A 21,136-nucleotide genomic window follows, 5' to 3' on the forward strand; every position below is an offset into this window, starting at 1 on the left:
TATATTTTTCAGGGGAATTAAAAGATTTTATGCATGTAAAAACATGCTTACCCATGAATAAATGCAGCTTGAAATTTTCCCCCACCCTTCAGTGTATGTACTTTCATGCACATATTTGTGCCTTTTTCGAGGCAGGTGCTTAATTCACGGATACAAAAAGTACCCGTTTTTTCTCAGCCTAAATTTTCAAAGGGAAAATCCATGCAAGTTCCCCTCCAAGTTTAATTATTTTCCTCATAGTGGATATAGGCCAAATGATACATCAATTCAGATTCAGGCTATTGAGAAAATGATCTGCATGAATCTCTCTAGTAAATATAATTTATAATAACTGTAAAACACTGACACATTTTAAATCTATGCTGAATATATTAAAGAAAGTCATTTTACATAGGCACACATATGTGATCTTAATTTTCTTCCTGGGTCATATCCCAACCAGAAATATTAAATATGTTTATATTGTTAATATTAACTATGATATATATTTATTTTCTCTTTTTCTCCATGACCCTTAGAGAAATAAAAATGATATCATGGCCTAAACAGAATAGTACTGGAGTCACTGAATTCATTATCCTGGGATTTCCAAGCCTTCCAGAGATGCGGGTCATACTCTTCACTATATTCCTTGTTATCTACATTTTAACCATCACTGCCAATCTCGTTATCATCGCATTAGTAAAAACTGATGCCCACCTTCACACTCCCATGTACTTCTTCCTGAGCAACTTGTCCTTCTTGGAAATTAGTTATGTTTCTACTACGGTCCCCAAAATGTTGGTAAGCTTCCTTTCAGTCAATAATGTTATCTCATTTCTAGGTTGCATAATTCAACTCCTCGTTTTTAGTGTACTTGGAGCCACTGAAAACTTTCTCCTAGCACTGATGGCTTATGATCGCTATTTGGCCATTTGTAATCCTCTGCATTATACAACCATCATGAACCACACAACATGTGCTCACTTGGTAGTTGGAGCTTGGTTTGCTGGTTTATTTGTTGCCTCTCTGCCATGTATTTTGGTGTCTAGATTAACGTTCTGTGGCCCCAACATAATTGACCACTTTCTGTGTGAATCTGCCCCCCTTATTAAACTGGCCTGTTCCGATACCTCCACCAGTGAAATCATATTGTCCCTATCTGCATCCTCAGCAACTCTTGGCTCACTTGTCTTCACCATGGGCACATACATTTGCATCATATCCACTATTATAAGAATTCCCTCTGCTACAGGGAGGCAGAAAGCTTTCTCCACTTGTGTCTCCCACCTCACAGTGGTCACCATATTCTACACAACTGTCTGTGTGATGTATGTCAGGCCCTCAGGAGATGACCCATACAAGAACAAACTTGTGGCTGTTTTCTACGGCATTGTGACTCCATTTTTAAATCCCTTCATCTACAGCCTAAGAAACAAAGATGTCAAAGAAGCCTGCAGGAGAGCATTAAAGAGAAACAGAGCACTCCCTAAGAATACTGGAGCTTTGAATGTGATACATTGCAAAATTGGATGTTGGAATAAGTAAGCAAAGAGTAGAGACTAATAAAAGGGACTTTAGAAAAGTACTACAATAATATAAAACTTTGCTTGCACAATGTTGTTCAGAATAATATATGCTACAATGTTGTTTCCAAACATCATGAGTATAATTGTGAATGAAAATGTGGCTAAGACTATTGTAAGAGAGAGCTGTAAGTTTAAATGAGATTATAGGTGTAACGTAAACCAGAGTGGTTTTTAAAAGTAAACACAGTGGGGCAGATTTTAAAAGCCCTGCGAGCGTAAATCCAGCCGGATTTACGAGCACAGGGGACGTGCGCACCGGCGCGCCTATGTTGCATAGGCCATCAGCGCGTACAAAGCCCTGGGGCCCGCGTAAGTCCCGGGGCTTTGCTTGGGGGGCATGTCGGGGGTGTGCCGGGGGTGTATCGGGGGCGGCACGGCACAATTGTGCACCCACTTGCATGCCGACCCTTGATTTATAACAAGCGCACACCTGCCCGTGCATGTTATAAAATTGGGCATCCATGTGTGCGAACTGTGTAGCGCGCACACATGGACATGTGCGCGTAGGTATTAAAATCTACCCCTAAGTGTTTACATGTGATTAAGTTATCATTGTTATTAATTCAGACTCTCATTTTACTTATTCTCCAGAGATGGCCTGATGAATCCCTTAGATAGTTATGAAAGATTATAAACTACTGATTCATTTTTTTTTTTAAATCTAAAAATTGTTTAAAAAAATTGACATAGAATTAATATCAGAATAAAAGGCTGATGTAAATCATGATTAAAGGGACGTACTGGATATTTGAAAGAATATGTCCAATAGGCATAGCGGGATGAAGGCAATTTGTACCTGATTGCTAAATATTTGATACCATAAAATCTTTATGGGCTAAAAAATGATTTTAAAAAAACCCTTTAGTTCACAAAATAAAAACTGTAAGAAGGTTTGGGATTTTTTAGTCCACCCTTACAAATCGTGAATTAAGCATTGTTAGAATTCAGGGGCAATAAGTCCCTACTCCAAAGGAGCTTAAAGTCTAAGAGGATATCCAAGGCGTTTAGAGATAAAATGATTTTGCAAGATCACAAGGAAAGTAATTGGGGGTTTGAACCCTGGTTTCCCTGTTTTTTACTCCAGTGCCATGGGACCAATTACATTTTATGACTATGCTCCTGGTTATCTACTTTCACACATTTTAACTTTTACTGAGTGACATGGTTCACTTCTTTTTTAGACTAAGGGCTGGATTCATCATTCTTCACAAAATGATGAATCCCGCGAAAAAGGGGGCAAGGGGGGGGATGAGGGGTGGGCCTGCGAAAGGCCGCAGCCGTTCACACCGTGGCTGTGCAATTTTGCCAGCCCTGGTGCAGCTGGCTGCAGCCTATTGCACGAATAGCAACACCATAAAAGGTGCTGTTATTCGCCGCGCTACTGCCTTTAGGGGCAGATTTTAAATGTTCCTCACATTATCACCGTCAGCGGTGCCACGGCCAACTCTTCCCCCTCTCCGCCCCGACTCCTCCCCTCCAGCTAATTTACATCCCATCACACGCAAAAAGGCCCTTTTCGCGTGCGATAAGGACCTAACGCACACGATAAACCTTTAGGGGCAGATTTTAAATGTTACACACACAAATGTACACCCGATTTTATAACATGTACCTGCTACCGTGCGCATGTTATAAAATCCTGGGTCGGCACATGCCAAGCCCAAGGGGAGCCCCGATGGCTTTCCCCGTTCCATCCAATCGGATGGAACGGGGAAAACCATTAGGGATGTGAATCGTTTTTTGACGATTTAAAATATCGTCCGATATATTTTAAATCATCAAAAATCGTTAGGGCCACGATACAATACCAATTCCCCCGATTTATCGTCAAAAAATCGTAAATCGGTGGAAGGGGGAGGGCAGGAAAACCGGCACACTAAAACCCCCTAAAACCCACCCCCGACCCTTTAAATTAAATCCCCCACCCTCCCAAACCCCCCCCCCAAATGCCTTAAATTACCTGGGGGTCCAGCGGCGGTCCGGAACGGTCTCCTGCAATTGAATCGTGTTGTCTTCAGCCGGCGCCATTCTGCCGCCATTCTGCGGTCATTCAGCGGGGGTCCGGAACCCCCGCTGAATGACCTCCTGCAGTCGATCTCCTGCCGGCGCCATTTTCCGTACGGAAAACGATTTGCGGCAGGAAATCGCTCCCGGACCCCTGCTGGACCCCCAGGGACTTTTGGCCAGCTTGGGGGGGCCTCCTGACCCCCACAAGACTTGCCAAAAGTCCAGCGGGGGTCCGGAACGGTCTCCTGCAATTGAATCGTGTTGTCTTCAGCCGGCGCCATTCTGCGCCGCCATTTTGCAAAATGGCGGCGCAAAATGGCGGCGGCCATAGACCAACACGATTCGACTGCAGGAGGTCGTTCCGGACCCCCGCTGGGGGTCCGGAACGACCCTTTAAATTAAATCCCTTAAATTAAATCCCTTTAAATTAAATCCCTTTAAATTAAAATCCCTTAAATTAAATCCCTTAAATTAAATCCCTTTAAATTAAATCCCCCACCCTCCCGAACCCCCCGGGGTTCGGGAGGGTGGGGGATTTAATTTAAAGGGTCGGGGATGGGTTTTAGGGGGTTTTAGTGTGCCGGTTCACGATTTTAACGATTTTCACGATACTCTAAACACCCAAACGGCGACGATACGATTCCCTTCCCCTCCCAGCCAAAATCGATCGTTAAGACGATCGAGGACACGATTCACATCTCTAAAAACCATCAGAGCAGCCTTGGAGGGAATTTTTTTTTCGATCCCCCCACCTTTCCCTCCCTTCTCCTATCTAACTCACCCCCCAGCCCTAACTAAATCCCCCCTTACCTTTTTTTCAGGAGTTGCGCATGCCGGCCGGCTGCCGGTGCGCTGTGCTGGAGCAATCGGGACCCCCCAGGACCGCTCCCGGACTGCCGCCATGCCCGCAGACCACCCATGGACCTCCGCCATGCCCCTGGCCCCACCCCTGGACCACCCATTTTGGAAAGCCCCGGGACATATGCGTGTCCCGGGGCTTGCGCGCACCGCCGAGCCTATGCAAAATAGGCTCGGGGCGCGCATGGATAGGTTTTCGGGGGTATGCGCATATCTTACGTGCATAACCCTTTGAAAATCTACCCCATAGTGAATAACCCCCTAAAATGGGATATAGAGTATAATATACAAAACACACTAAAGTGGCAATCCCAGCAAGATGAAGAAGACACACAAAATAAATTCAATAATGAAATGACAAAGAAATAAACACATGAAAAATAATGTCTTTGCAAGAAATCATGGGCATGATCATGTAGATACGAAAGAATAGATTTATAGATTTAGAAGATAATTCTGGATCCTGGGTGACACCAAGTTTATTTATTTATTTGTTTATTTATTGATGGATTGATTTTATATACCGTCATTCAGTAAAATATCTCAACAGTTTACAAGTATCTAAGAGAAGTAAAATAAAGAGAATAAAAATAAGGTAGATAAATAAAATTGTTACATAAAAGGCAAAAAGGCATGAAAAGTAATAAATACATCACTGAGATAAAACGCAATAAAAATGTAAAGTACAAGCATTGTTATAACTCAGCAATAGTTAATAGAATAATAAGAACATAATAAAACATAAGATCAAAGAAATAGTAAAATATCACATAAAAGAATAAAAGTTAAATGGGAGTGCAATAGATAACGAGCTGCTTTGATCATGTTGTGACCTGGTAGGCCTTCATAAAAAGCCAGGTTTTTAGTTCCTCTCTGAATGTGTTTAGATTTCCTTGTAGGCACAATTCCACAGGAAGCGAATTCCATATTCTGGGGCCATGAAGTTAGGATAAAGGGGAGAGAAAAGCAAGGATCTGTGATTGATGGTAGACGTCTTACTCGGGAAGAGAATGCCAGCCTTAGAGAATATAATTTGTTCTGAAATTCAGATGGCTTATGTGTGCATAAAGGAAATTATATGTCACCACTAGTTTGTTTAATACATAAATACAGTATCAGTGTTGCCCATATATAAAACTATAAAAAGGACTTTACTTTTTTTTTTCAGATTTTATTTTATCACATGTCAGAAGGATCTTTGTTTTTAATGGAAAACGTTATTAATTATCCCAATAGAATATTAGTAATGAGCACCCAAACTTGTTAAAAAAAAAAGCCATAAAACATCAAACTAACACTGAGTTTGTGAGGAAGATGCTTTCATTGCAAATACCTTTCTCAAGGCTCTTTTCACATCCTTGTTTTTCAGGGTATAGATAGCAGGATTCAGCATGGGTGTTACGAAACTGTACAAGAGAGAGAACAGCCGGTCCCTGTCTAGTGAGTAGCTTGAGATGGGACGCATATAGGTAAAGATTGCGGTGGCATAGAAAAAGATAACCACGGTGATGTGGGAGCTGCAGGTGGAGAAGGCCTTTTGTCTCCCTTCACTAGAGCTGATTCTCAGTATGGTTGATATGATATAAATATAGGACACAATGATGCACAGGCAAGGAGTCCAACCTATGAACACACCCGTGACGAGCAGTACGGTCTCATTCAAGGAGGTGTCAGCACAGGAGAGTGATAGCAGAGGGGGAATGTCACAAAAGAAATAGTTCAGTTCATTGGAATCGCAGAAGGGCAGTCTGAAGGTGAAATAAGTATGTATTGCTGAATTCACCAAACCTGCGAGACAGGAAGCTGTTGCCAGATGCCCACACAACATTTTGCACATAATGATCAGATAGCGTAAAGGATTACAGATCGCTACATAGCGATCATAAGCCATCACTGCAAGCAGAACACACTCTGTGCCCAAAAAACAAAGGAAGAAATACAACTGTACCATGCAGCCTTCATATGAGATGGTTTTCTTCTCCTGCAGAAGGTTTTCCAGCATTTTGGGCACTGTAGCTGATGTATAACAAATGTCAAGAAAGGACAAATTTCCCAAGAAAAAATACATGGGTTTGTGAAGGTTTATGTCCACTCTAGTTACTATTATGATAAGGGCATTTCCTACCCATGTTACCATATAGATAACCAGAAAAAATCCAAAGAGTAACATCTGTAGTTTAGGAAGACTGGAGAACCCCAGAATTATAAATTTGGAGGGTGCAGTGTAATTTCTCCTTTCCATTTTTATTTCTTCACCTGTAAGGTTAGAGTTAAAGTACTTCATCATTCATGGGATATGGATAGTAATACAGATTATATTTATGATTTACTGAAGAAGTATCCTATGTTTATTTATATTTATTTATAATTTTTATATACCGAAATTCTTGTAGGGATACAAATCAATCCGGTTTACATAAAACAAGGAAGCCAAAGGGCTTAAGGAAAGCCAAGGTTTACATGTAACAGTTTAAACAGAACGATTCCATAGAACAATGAGGTGGTAACTCTCCCCAGGGTTTTAAAGAACAGACCCAGGGCTATAAATAAAAATAAAAAAAATAAATAAAAGGACTAAAACGATTAAGACATATAAATACAAAATAAATTAAATTAAATTAATCCAAAATATATATAGAATGATAACAACTACAGTTGTAACTATTATACATCGAAGGAATTATACAACTACAGTTGTAACTTACCACTGCTCCAGCCCCTCATAGTCCACCCCCCTAAATCTGCTCCAGCCCCCTATAGTCTACCCCCCTGAAACCCCCCCAATCGCTCCCCCCTGTCTCTCCCCTGCCTCACCACCCTGAATCCACCCGAGCCTCACCCGTCAACCCACCCATACCCCCACCCTCCCTCCCCTCACCCTTTCCCTATACCCCCGCCCACCTCTCACCCCCCCGCCACCTTCCTACCGTGCTCCACTGTAACCCAGTTAAAACTTACAACCTATATGTCGAAATCAAGACACCATTACCTGCTGTAACTGCTGTAAATAAGCTAATACTTTATGTATATGTGTTTAATTGTTTAATAAGTTATCAATATAATCCACCATAACTGCTGTAATTAAGCTTTAATATATATCATTATATAATCTATTTATTCCTCATTAGCCGCTGTAAAAATCAACCTTGTTCTAACCTCATTAAGCAACCTATCCTGTAAATACTGATACGTTCCTTGTACCTTTCTCAGCTGCTGTCTTTCCTCCTTTACCTCTCTCCCCCCCCCCCCCCCCCCCCTCTTTTCGCTCCTGCTCCACTCCCCCACTCCCTGTTTTTTGTAATTTCCTCCTTTCTCAAGTTTATTGTAAACCGGCGTGATGTGCTTGCACGAACACCGGTATATTAAAAGCTGTTAAATAAATAAATAAAATAAATAAATAACTATTATACATCGAAGGAAGCTGTTGAAAATATAAAACAGCTTAGTTACAGATTAAGTGTTGAAATTATATAGTATTTAAATATACAATTATACAGAGAAGGATGCTGTTAAAAGTGTTCTTAAAAGCTATAGTACTACCATAGCCTTCTTTGGTTCAAATATAAAGTATCAAGACACAATCTAAGATCACCAGCTACTGAAAATATCCTATAAGATGTAGTCTACACAAGATATAAGTGATTCTTTTGAGTTGCATATGGTAACTAGACATATATTAATCCCTTGTCTATGTCTTCATAAGGGAAATGCCACAAGTCAGGTCATATCTCAACATATTTATAAGTAACAATATTTTCAGATAGGCACGTTAGCACATCTTAGCATGCTAATGCTCTAATCTCCATTGTCAATGTAGAGACTGATAGATTGCAGGAAAAGCTGCTCTCAATTGGCAACTTATTGGAAAGTAATTGCACATTGCTGATGCGTTTGGCAACTATTTAATTAGTAAATCACTAGTGGGTTATACCACAGCATATTTATAAATATGCAATGACTGATATTTTATTTTGCCAATCAATGTAATATATTCTTTTTTATATCAGAACTACCGCCATGCATAATAAGTCTAAAACTGAAATATCTTTTTCTTATAAATAATATCACCCTCTCAATACCTTGCATTCTGAACTTACCATACAGGAGTAGATATGGAAGGCAAAAAATGTCCTTTCAATACTGTTCATGCAACTCCAACATTGCTCTCTGCTTCAATATCGAGGCAAAAAGAGGAAATAGATTCAGACAGCAACCAACAAGAGCCTGACTTTTACTGTCTAGGGAACTGTTAAGCATGGAGGTAACTTGCTGTTACTACCCTTAACCAATAAGCCTTGATACCTTTGATGCAACTCCAACATTGCTCTGTGTTTCAACCACAGTGGGAAAAGGGGAATTGGATTCATCCAGCAACCAACGAGGGCCCCCGACTTTTAAAGTCTGGGGAACTGATGCACAGACATAAGGAAAAATAAAACCACAGGACTGCTTCTACAGCCAAGCCCATAAGCAAAAGACATCAAGCAGCACTGAATTTTCAGAAAGGCTCGTCACCCAGTAAAAATGTTGCTAGCAGTAAATTTTTATGGGTTATCATAAGGCCGGGGGATAACTGCATAGAGTGGCATTTGCTACCCTTAAGAGAAACATAGGGGTAACCTGCACGGCACGGCAGATACTACCATAAGAAGCTTCTTGGGCAGACTGGATGGAGCATTTTGGTCCTTTTCTGCCATAATTACTATGGCCTGGATTCACTAATGCTGCAAGGCTTAGTGAATCCCGGCACTAATGGGGGGCGGGGGGGCGAAGCGGGCACGGTACAATCGCTGCCGGCGTCGTGCCAAATAACTACACCATAAAAGGTGTAGTTATTCGGCGCAAAATAGGCAGCGAAAAGGCTCCTTAGCTTTTTGCTGTTGGCGCCGTCTTCGCGGAGTCGGCCCCGGTGACGCCCTGACTCCTCCTCTTCCGGGGACGACTCTGCCCCGAGTAGCTAGCGCAGGCCTGTGCTAAGCTTTCTAGCTATTACACGCTTGCGTTGCTAGTGCAAGCGTGCGATAGCCTTAGAAAATAAGGCCCTATGTTAGAAGGATATATGCCAGAATATTTGACACTGCTTTCTCACACAAAGCTTTGTTACACATAACCCTTCCTGAAGCAAAATATCATCATGGAATTCAATAGACAGTGCATATATTTGCTCATTTACAAAAAGGATGATGGGTAAAAACTTGACATGAAACAGCTTAGTTATACATTCCTGGAAACAGCATTTTCTTTACTTTCTGTCTTTTATTGATCAATTGTTTATTATTTATTTATGAACATTTGATATTCCGCCTTTTTCCAAAGTTGGTCACAAGGTGGATTACAATAAATTGATCAATTATAGCAGGTGTGGCCAACTTCGATCCTCCGGTTTCCCGGATATCCAGAATGCATATGCATGAGAGAAAGATTTGTATTCACTGCCTTCCATTGTATGCTAATATCTCTCATGCATATTCATTATGCATATCCTTGAAAGCAGGGCCTGTTTATGGATCTTGATGACCGGAGTTGGCCACCCTGAATTACAGTGTTTCTTTTAAATCGGCTGCTTTGAGTTTGCCGGCTCTATTAGAACAAGGCCAGGAGTCCACTGTAGTGGCAATGAAATATTACTCACCATTATTAATCACCATTATGTGCAAGGGAGCTGCCTCTCTTCTTACTATGAAACGAATATTAATTGATATGCTAAGATTATGCAGAGGAAACTGATCAGAAACTACAAAAAAATTGCAGATCAATCTGGTAAGGAGCTGAAGATCACAGTGGCTCTTGTTTATATAACAGCAAAGATAGGAAATCGAATCTGAAAGGTTTTTTTTTTTTAAAGTTTCCAGTGCACCTTAGGGAAGTAGTTAACACATACAAATTGCTACCACTGAAACATAAAGAAGATTATTTATTTATCATTGTATGGCAAAGGGAATTCCATACGTAAAGTTCATTTGCATATTCTATCCCTGACAAAACATTTCAAATAAAGGAGGAGATAAAGGCTTGTTTCAATATATCAAATTCAATCTTCGGACTGGATTTCTAAAGGATTTTTTTTTTCCCTTTTCACTATTTGCTTGCTGGAGAAAATTCCATTTTTTAATAAGGATTAGAAAGGAATAAGACATTCGATGTTAGATTGAAACTGTCTTGAATCCTATCCCTATGGCGATAAAGAAATCAATTTGGAGTTTGAAGAACTAAACCCAATGAAGAAAAAAAATTAAGTATTTCTTGTGCTCCTTAAAGCACGCTCTTCAAAAGATGGTGTCTTCCCTAAGGATGGCTTTGCATTAAGCACTAAAGAAAGAAATAAAAATCATAACCAAAGGTGGAACCGACTTTATTTATTTATTTATTTATTAGGGGGAGGGGAATTCACGATGTGAGTCTATTGATGGCCATCATGGAAGGACTGATTAAGAAATATAGTGGACATGCTCTAACTGGAGATTTTGGACTTGTGAAATGAAAGGAATTAGCATATATGTTAGTTGGCTCATGGAAATAATAATATATAATTATGATAATTGTCTTGTTGGGTCCCAAAGTATAGAATCATTTTGAATGCTATCATGAATTATCAGAAATATGCATATAGTCACCATTATTATACAATACCTAACCACCAATTCTGGTGTCTGACATGTATGACAATTTCGAAAAAAGGAAAATATTATCACCATCAACTATGCAACTTAGTTGAAGGTAAGTTGATGCACACAGAGAAAGTGAGTTTCCTAAATACCCACAGAATCAGTGGGGAAACCTGGAATTTGTGAGAACTGTATCACTGACAAATTCCATCTTGTCTCCATAACAACAATTGCTTCACATATTACCTATCTTTGGCTTTTCAATTGGTGATAACCTTCAGTTATGCTATAATTGAAAATATGGGTAGAATAATTTTAAAGTGGGCAACTAAATAAATATCAAGGATTTGTGAATATTTTTTTAAATAAATATTTGCCCAGTTTTAGGGCAATGAACACGTCTTTGCCTAAAAGAATAGTTTCATTGATAGAGGTATCAGTGCATAAGAGTAACAGCAGCGTATTACAAAATTCACCAAAATAACAATTCATCAACTCGCTGCTTGTACTCCACAAAACATTTTATTCATAATGATCATGGGATACAATCGCAAAACAGAACTTGCATTAATGACACACCCTGTGCTCACAAAGGCATGAAAAAAAATACAACTGCACAATACAGAGACTGCAATTTTTTTTCCTCAACAAGAAGACATGATGCATTTTAGTGACTATGGATGATGTGTAGCAGAAGTCCAGAAAGGCTGGAAGGAGAAAATGAGGTGGTTAGCACTAGATACCCAACTTACTTGGTCAAATCTAAGCACTGCAAATCCCAGGCCTTAATCTGACCTATCACTGATGATAATAAAAGAAAAGTTCCCCCTTTCCTTTCCTCCGTCCTACCCTCCCGACTGCACTTTATTTTTAAAAAGTCCATGCAGGCCTCCCCCTCCCTCGGATTTCACTTTGATATTGTGGCTCTTACTTCCCTCTCTGCCGCCCACCAGACTCCATGTTTTTGGATCGTGCAACTCTCTCTACCTTGCCTCCTTTGCACCTGACTTCCTGCTATTTAAAAAAACATTAAAAAAAGACCCCTGAGGTCTCTCTCTTTCTTATTTACTACTGGAAAAAATGCACCCAGCCATACGACATGGCACTGGCTGCGCCTGAGACAGTAACTTTGGTGCTGCTCAGTAGAGCAGATGCCACCATTTTTAATGAGACCTCAACAGGGCGCCTGCCCTTTACAACCTCCACACCCCCATGGAAGGAGTACATGGGGCCAGACATGTCCCCAGCCACTGACCCTTGTGTCTTTGGGAAAAAAAAGTATTTATTTATTTATTTATTTATTTATTTATTTTTCTATACCGACATTCGATATGGTATATCACATCGGTTTACATATAACAGAATGTCTAAGGCTGGCCTTAATGACAAGATACAGTATAACATATTAAATTGAGAACCTAGCTAACTATATACAGCAGGTTGACTGATAGTATAATAAAATAACATGTAGTGGAGTCAGAAGGAGCTACCTAGGCCCAGCTAGGACTAGCTGGGTAGGTCTGGGACATGAACATAAGAACTAAAGAAATTGCCATGCTGGGTCAGACCAAGGGTCCATCAAGCCCAGCATCCTGTTTCCACAAGTACCTGGCAATTACCCAAACACTAAGTAGATCCCATGCTACTGAAGCAATTAATAGCAGTGGCTATTCCCTAAGTAAACTTGATTAATAGCCATTAATGGACTTCTCCTCCAATAACTTATCCAAACCTTTTTTGAACCCAGCTACACTGTCATGAACTATTTTGAGGTGGGAGTAAGATGGTTGGAAGGGTCTAGAAAGCCCAAACTGGGCCTGTTCTGGGCCCTGAGATTTCAGTTGGGGGCAGGAGGTGGGGGGATCAGAGGGCTTCTGGGAGATCTCCACACACACACACAGGAATATGTTAATGGCTTTATTTGGAAAGAACCAATAATGGCCTAATTTGACCTATTTTTACCATTTGTTTCAAATGAATGCACATCTCTAATCTCCTTTTCCCCTTCTTTTTTTTTTATCAAATATGGATAGTGTATGAAATGGGGGTTCCCCCTTTCCTCTTGTCCAAAAAGGGGCTTTATCCACTTACCAATTGTTCTGAAATCTACCAGACTGAATGCAAATGGTAGTCCCAACATATCTTCTAACCTTTAGAAAATACAATATTGTTTATGATGGGCAATACAATGATCAAGCATAATTCTTAATATTAACATTAATATTGTAACACTCCCACACTGCCATAATAAGCAACAATCTTTCTCTGTTTATCCAGAACTTGCCAGTTTGACATTTATCTTTTGAACAAAAACCAAAAATAAAGTACAGTACAAATTATTTGCAACAATTTCAAATGTCATGAGAAATAGACATGGACAGTACAACTTGAAAGAGAGGGGTCCAAAGGTTTTATGTGCTAAGCATTTAAAGATCAACCAGATTTAAGAATGTCATTTGGCCGATTTGTAGAGCTCGGCAACTAATTTTGGCTAACAAAATGCTAAAAATGGATGTTAGCTAAATCTTCCCTCTGCCTTGTTTATTTAAATTTTTAATTAAACATTCCTACATTTCTGTGTTAACAAAAATAACTTACAACATTTTAAAATATCGTAAACATCGTAAAAAATCGTACTTATCCAAAATTAACACGATACTACCAGTGTATGATAATTTCAGTAACAAAGATTCAATTAATCAATGTTAAATGCTTTCCTAAAAAGCCAGGAATTACATTTTTTTCTTCTTTTTTTTTTTAATACACAAAGTCCTGGCAACAATTGCAGTGGGGTGGGTGCAACAGTACAGACTGCCTTCTCTCTGGTTCCTATGACTCTAGCCTCGGACAAAAGTGGACACTTTCCTGAAAAGACCTTAAAACGTATGAAGGATTTATGTAGACGGGCGTGCCTCTGTGGTCACCCATTTTCCCGTTGGCTAGATTTATGAAAATAGATGGCGAGATCTAAAAGTTGAGAGGAGAGAAACTCACCCCACATATGATCTGGCCACTCCCTAGTTAGGCAGCTAATGTCTGCTGAAAATGCACTTCACGCTTTTATTACATTTTTTGTGCTCAGTTTTTATTTGCTTATGTTGCTGTTGTGCACCAGGACACAAAAAAAATTCAGAAACTGGGCAGAAACTGGGGATGGGGGTGGGGGGGGGGGGAGGGGAGAGGAGTTTTACTTATCACACTAGACCATCAGTCTTGAGCAATGTCAAAAATAACATTATGAATCGTCAATCTAAAATCAGGCACGTGAAGAAAATGTTTGGGGTAAAAACACCTTTCTCAAGCCACTCTTCACATCCTTGTTTTTCAGGGTATAGATAGCAGGATTCAGCATGGGCGTTACGAAACTGTACAAGAGAGAGAGCAGCCGGTCCCTGTCTAGTGAGTAGCTTGAGATGGGACGCATATAGGTGAAGACAGCAGTGGCAAAGAAAAAGATAACCACGGTGATGTGGGAGCTACAGGTGGAGAAGGCCTTTTGTCTCCCTTCACTAGAGCTGATTCTCAATATGGCTGATATGATATAAACGTAGGACGTGATGATACAAAGAAAAGGAGTCCAAGCTATTAACGTGCCTGCGACTAGCAGCACGGTTTGATTGATGGACGTATCAGCGCAGGAGAGTGATAGCAGAGGGGGGATGTCACAAAAGAAATAGTTGAGTTCATTGGATGCGCAGAAGGGCAGTCTGAAGGTGAAATACGTATGGACTGCCGAATCCACCAAACCTGCAAGCCAGGAAAATGTTGCTAGATATCCACAAACCTTCTTACTCATAATGGTCAGGTAGTGCAAGGGGTTACAGATTGCCACATAACGGTCGTAGGCCATGACTGCAAGCAGGACACACTCTGTGCCCAGAAAACAAAGGAAGAAAAACAACTGCACTATGCAGCCTTCGTATGAGATGGTTTTCTTCTCCTGCAAGAGGTTTTCCAGCATTTTGGGAAGCGTAACCGAAGTATAACAAATGTCCAGGAAGGACAGATTCCCCAAGAAATAATACATGGGTTTGTGAAGGTTTGCATCCATTCTTGTTACTATTATAATAATTCCATTTCCCACCCAGGTTACCATGTAGATAACCAAAACAACAGCAAAGAGTAACATCTGTAATTTAGGAAGACTAGGGAAACCCAGAAATATAAATCTGGAGGGTGCAGTGTAATTTCTCATTTCCATTCTTACGTCAGATCTTCACCTGAAAGGTAGGAATTAAAATATATTATTATCCTATGCAGGGTATGCACATAGCAATACAAAGGAGATTTGCTAACTAGTGAAGAAGGGCTCTATGTGTTTTCAAAGCTTATAATCTATATTATCCTTCTTTGGTCCAATATAAGGTGCCAAGATCCCTAAAGCGGCATTTGATACCCTAGATCAGTGGTTCCCAACCCTGTCCTGGGGACCCCCCAGTCAGTCGGGTTTTCAGGATAGCATGCAAATTTTCTCTCATGCATATTCATTGTGGATATCCTGAAAACCCGACTGGCTGGGGGGTCCCCAGGACAGGGTTGGGAATCACTGATCTAGATCATTCTCTTTTATTATCAAGTTTAATTATAACTGGTACAGGAGGACAGGTATTGGCATGGTTCAGGTCATTTGTATCATCTAGGAAACAGTGCCCGTGGATAGACGGTTCTAGAACAGAGTGGAAGTGAATGGAGCGAGGGGTGCCACAGGGGTCTGCTCTTTCCGCAGCTCTTTTTAACATTTATTCGCAGCCAATGTGTAAGATTTTTAAGCAACAGAATATTTTTTATTTGATATATGCTGACAATATTCAGTCTTTTACTCCTAACTCGGATTCTAATTTTTCCAATATCTCAGTTTAGTGAAAGCATGACAGCGATAAGTGATTGGCTAAACAAAAATTGGCTGGTTTTTCATGTTGAGAAGGCTGTCATTCTATGAATTGGAAAGTCTCCTGTGGGAACCATACCATCAAATATTCGATTTGCAGATAACAACATGCTCCTCTAATATCAGAACTACTGACATGCATATTAGCTTTGACATATCTTACTTTTAATACATTGTATTCATAACATTTTTTAAAAAAGCAAATATATGAGGGAAATGATTAAACAGGATGGCGGTTGCAGGGGAAATGATTAAATTAGTTGGCTAGTTCCTATTCTCTGATAGTTATTTTTTTTCCTGTCCTTTGAAAATTGCTCCCTATCAAGGTTGTCAAGGCTCCTAAGGCTATGTCATGTTCTTTGTCAAATTTTGAAGTACTTTTAGTTTTGACTTGCCATCTGGTTTCTACTCTTGATTTTTCATAGTCATGGTTTCCTTCAGAAGGTGGCTTCCTCGCCAAGATTCAGAGATCGGCAGAATATTAATTGGTTAAATAAATAAATGAGATGCATTGTATTGCTTGTCATGGCTATCATGTCAGTCAGCACAAAATGTAAATGACTGTCATACTCTCCTATCACTTTTTGTCCGTTTTCAGGCTGATTGTGCCTTCAGTACCACATTGTTCCAGAACAATATTCTTGTAGATTTTTCTATTACATTTTTTACTAGCTAGCATTTCATTTTTTTCAGAAAACAGTCAACTTGATTATACCAACTGTGGGGACACATTCAAAAGTTATAGTTAGCTATATGTCTCAGTATATGTTATTATCTATTTATCGATCTGTCTGTTGTCAGAAAATGTTCGCTAGCGTTCCATTCCGATTCTAAAATAAATGCACAAAAATCAGAACTTTCAGAGTTATGTCTAATATGGCATTTATAACTCTTCAGCCTCCTCTGAAATAAAAACACAAATGAGCATCATTTCAAACACATACCATACAAAAGGTAAAGGCGCATCCAGAGGAAGGGAACTGACAATGGAAAGGTGAGTTAATAAAAAGGAGAAAGAGGAAAAATATAAGAGGTATATTGGAACTATTAAGAAAGGAGGAGGTATAAAATGATTACATAATCAAAATCATGCCATGATTTATTAATTTTCTTGTACATTTATATTTTCACCAAAACATTACTCTGACATGCAGGTCATTAATACTGTTCCTAGATTCTTGCCATGAAAAATATTGAAGTTTTGAGACTAAATGGTCCTGTTATCAAATGTGAAAAGTCATTTCTAAAGAAGTCAATTGCACGGTAGGGAAACCTCATGCCAAAGAAAATCTTTGGATTATCCCTATGTTGGTCCAATAAATGATATCTGAACATTCAAGGAATCTAATTTTCTTCATGACATATATGGCCACATTGCTAAGATTTAGTTCATATTTTCTTTTGATACTGCATATTTCTAGCCATATACCATGTTATATGGAGCACTTGCACCACACTTGGATGTAGGCACACGTAAGCCTCGAGCTCATCTTGATTATTCAACGTATTTAGTCCAGAAAGCAAGAGGAAATTTTGTTTATTGAGATTATTGCTTATTAAGAATTTTGTTCAAGACTTCTGAGGAATTTATTTATTCTGAATTTCCTGAAATGTGTGCATGCACTTTCATCGGCTAATGCCGGGATTTACCCTCATTTCTTTTGCAATACATGTTGTATTCCTTTTGCAATTAGTTGCTATTAGTACTGCTGCGAACATCAGCATATTGTAGTGACTGTCCATGGAGATACTATACTACTTATGATCATCAATACCAGGAATTCAAATCTTTCCTTTCTCTTCACCCTGGCTCATTTTGAAAACTACACCGATGTGTCCATGTTCACATCTGTGTACACAGTATCTGCATTATGAAATCAACATTCTACCATGGTTTAACAATGTCCATTAGTATAGAAAAGAAGAATGTGCCGGTGGCTATGCTGTGCATTTCTGAAGTAATATGGCTCAGTTACATCAATGTGAATAACATTCTTATCTATGAATGCCTATTACTGTGGTGTCCTTATCAATCTTCAGTGTGGCTACTATACTGGTGTGTCAGAACACTGTGGTTTTTAGACTTGATTTTTAAACTACTAGCTAAGAGTAAACCTTGCATTTCAAACTTGGATTTCATTAGAACTGAAAAAAATAAAATGTCACTTCACTGCCTCATCCCTTTCCTTATTGGTTAATGATGTCTCTGCTTCCCAACTCTCTTTGTTGACTAATGCCATTTTGCCTTATTCCTGATACAGGATCAGAAGTCGTTTTTTCTTCTTGTCAAACAAACCACAGAACCAGGAGTAGGGGGGGGGGGCTAATATCTGTTTGTCAAGACTGTTTATTTTTTAGGGCAATAGTGCAATATAAAGTGTAGCTTTCTCGCTATGAAATACATCAATAGGGAGCAATTAAAAAAAGAAGCACCTTTATGACTGCAATATCACTCCACAAAAATAAACCATTCTATTTATCTATCTGCTACAGTGTATTATGATATAGAGTTGGTAAATAGTCTTGTTCACTGTATTACTATAATGTTAAAGAATTATTACTTACCCTCTCTAGTTGCCCAAAATTAATTTGCTCATAAAGGCTTCCTCTTTGTCTCACATGAAAAAAAAGTTAATGAATGCAACAAGACTATGGAGATGAAACAGCACAGAAGTGACCGAAATGTGTAGCTCAGGCTGTTGCCAGCTCTGGTTCAGAATGCATCTCCTTTATATAACAGCAGATGGTGTCAGCGAGTACGGTAATTGTTTTTTAAATACCTTCTAGCACCTTGGGGAAAATACACTTAACAAGTCATTTATATATATATTTTTAATTATTCAGGCGATCTGGAGGCTGAGATCTCTATAAGGGGAGGACGCAGAGTACCATTATGGACACTTCTGCTAGAAACATTGGGACGGTGACTTTCAAAGGGACACGCGGGCGCACGTTGACGTGTGCACGTCGGCAAGCACCCAGGGACGCGGTGGTTTTATAACTTGTGCACACATATGCCCGCATGTTATAAAATAGGGTGAGAGCACACTCATGCAAGCCCTATCTAAAGTTTGTGCATGGGCAGCCATGCATATCAGGTTTCTGCCGCGTGTTTTATAATGGGCTCATGCCCACACCATGACCAGTTTCACCAGTTCATCCCCCCAGTGTAGAGCAGGCTTCTCCAAATGGCCACTGATTTAATTAGCTTGTACCCCTCCACCCAAACACACTTACCCTGCACCTTTTAAACCCCTCAGGGAAGGCTGTTTGTTTTTTTTTAACTTAAATCTACTCTCTAGCAGAATTAAACTTACGTGGCAGTGGACCTGGATGTGCGCCAGGACGAGTAAGTATTTACATGCTTATCTCCTGGCCATGCCCTGAAATGCCCAGGCTCAGATCACACCCCTTTCTGAAACCAAGTGAGATGTGCAGGCTGCAGGAGATAGGCATACATCTGGGCATCTTTTAAAATTCGGTCAGTGCGGAAGCCTGACTTGTTTCTCCCATCCCCTCGTTGATGTGGATGCCGGGCTTTTAAAATTCACCTTGAAGTGATGGGCAATATTTCTACACATAAACAACATAAGAAGGGAAATTTTATAACAGCCTGTTTTCAGCTAATGCAGGCTGTTATAAAATTGGCAGGAAAAGACCTCAGCTGATCCATATAACCTGCCCAACAAGTTGTTTAGTGTTGTAACAGCCTCTCTGTGCAGGTTACCTGCATGAGGAGACATTACACCAAAAGTCACCACAGGCTACCAAATTTCCTCATTTCTATCCTCTACCCACTAGGGATTCTCTGTGTCTATCCCATGACCTTTTTTATTTCTATTGCAGTTCCTTAAAACTGTGCCCCTAAATCTCTATTGTGTTGCATTAATTTATTATCAGACAAGTCTATTCCATTTACATTTAAAAAAAAAAATGGTGCCATGATAAGACTCAAGGAAATAGTTTAATAGAGATTCAGAAAATTAAAAACGAATATATATGTTAACATCTGAAAAATGTTAAAAGGGAAAAATCATACAAAAACAAATCAATAAAGGTGCTGTGACCTTTCTCTGGACCACACCGATGTTACGTGCAGAAGGAATATAAAGCTTTGTTGTCAAAGAGGAGAATGCTCTTGGAATGGAGAGAAGTTGATAACTCACATTGCCCATCCAGTTTATTTTGCTTGCTGGACTTTGAGGCTTTGATGCATCCCAATTATTTTTATGTGGGTAGTATATAAAGCAAAGTAGCATGCATTGGTCACAGTGGTTATAGATAAATGGCCATTGGCCAAACTAAAGGCCGGTGCCATTATGTTGTACAGAAGAATCTGCCATTCGACTTAATGACATCGAGAGTTGGGTTGATGTTGGTAATTTGCAAAGCCGGACAGAGGCGGGAGACCCTGGTGATGGATCCTGCTATAGAAAGACTTGTAAACCCTTGATGGGGTAAGGGCTGGAGGTGAGGGATGCTGTGGAGGCCTCCTAAGGCCAATGGGGGGGCCTTGGCTGAACTGAGGCGAGTAAAGGGGGTAATATCTTTTACCTTTTTTTGGGGGGGAGGGATAGTGTTTCTTTGCTTGGGTAATGGGAGTGGGATTAGGAGTGTGCTGGGGCTGGGGGGGGTAGAGGTTTCAGGAATGTGTTGGGGACGCGGGGTATGATGGGGATCAGGTTGGGGAGGGGGATTGGGAAAATGCTCTGGCCATATTAAAGTAACAGCTACTGGAGAGATATGAATTAAAAGTATGATATAGAACTCTAAATTCTAAACAGGGATTGGTCATTTCACTGACAGATGTCAGAAAAGGCACCAATCAGCTTTTATTTGTATAATTATTTCCATTTTGAGTAAACCGCCTAGCAACAATGATACCTGGATAACTTTATCTGTGTAATTTAAGCCAAGTATTATCAGCAGGAAATTTGTCCCGCTGAATGTGTGAATAAAGTTTTTTGGGTAACTTTCTCCCTGGCCAGCCTACTGAAAATTGACTTGCGCATGTATTTATTTTTCTCTGCCAGGACGTTCTGTAACATTTTAGGCACCATGGCTGATGAGAGACAGAAAGATGGGAGGAAGAGAAAGTTAGGTGGCTGGCACTCATTTTCAGTGCTTTCCACCTAAAGGCAGTTGCAAGCCTTAATCTGGCTGGCCCCCTTCAGTAGTCTTTCTTTTATTTTTCTAAGAGAAATCTGGAG

The 21,136-nt window shown here is 39.9% G+C and overlaps 3 protein-coding genes across 3 annotated transcripts; 1 reads left to right on the top strand and 2 right to left on the bottom strand.

Moving 5' to 3' along the window:
* Nucleotides 1-528: 528 nt before the first annotated feature.
* LOC115077353 (olfactory receptor 6B1-like) lies at nt 529-1,527 on the top strand. The gene has a single exon (XM_029579648.1). The coding sequence runs from the start codon at nt 529-531 to the stop codon at nt 1,525-1,527; it is 999 nt and encodes a 332-aa protein (XP_029435508.1).
* A 4,197-nt stretch (nt 1,528-5,724) lies between these two features.
* LOC115077354 (olfactory receptor 5V1-like) lies at nt 5,725-6,675 on the bottom strand. Its single transcript, XM_029579649.1, has one exon. The coding sequence runs from the start codon at nt 6,673-6,675 to the stop codon at nt 5,725-5,727; it is 951 nt and encodes a 316-aa protein (XP_029435509.1).
* Nucleotides 6,676-6,685: 10 nt separating this feature from the next.
* On the bottom strand, nt 6,686-15,239 carry LOC115077355 (olfactory receptor 5V1-like). Its single transcript, XM_029579650.1, has 3 exons — nt 14,331-15,239; nt 13,130-13,188; nt 6,686-6,689 (listed from the first exon to the last, which is right to left on the bottom strand). Exons 1-3 carry the CDS (start codon nt 15,237-15,239, stop codon nt 6,686-6,688), a joined length of 972 nt encoding a protein of 323 aa, XP_029435510.1.
* Between the last annotated feature and the right edge of the window lie 5,897 nt (nt 15,240-21,136).

Source organism: Rhinatrema bivittatum, chromosome 16, assembly GCF_901001135.1.
Source record: "Rhinatrema bivittatum chromosome 16, aRhiBiv1.1, whole genome shotgun sequence".
Lineage (NCBI taxonomy): Eukaryota > Metazoa > Chordata > Amphibia > Gymnophiona > Rhinatrematidae > Rhinatrema > Rhinatrema bivittatum.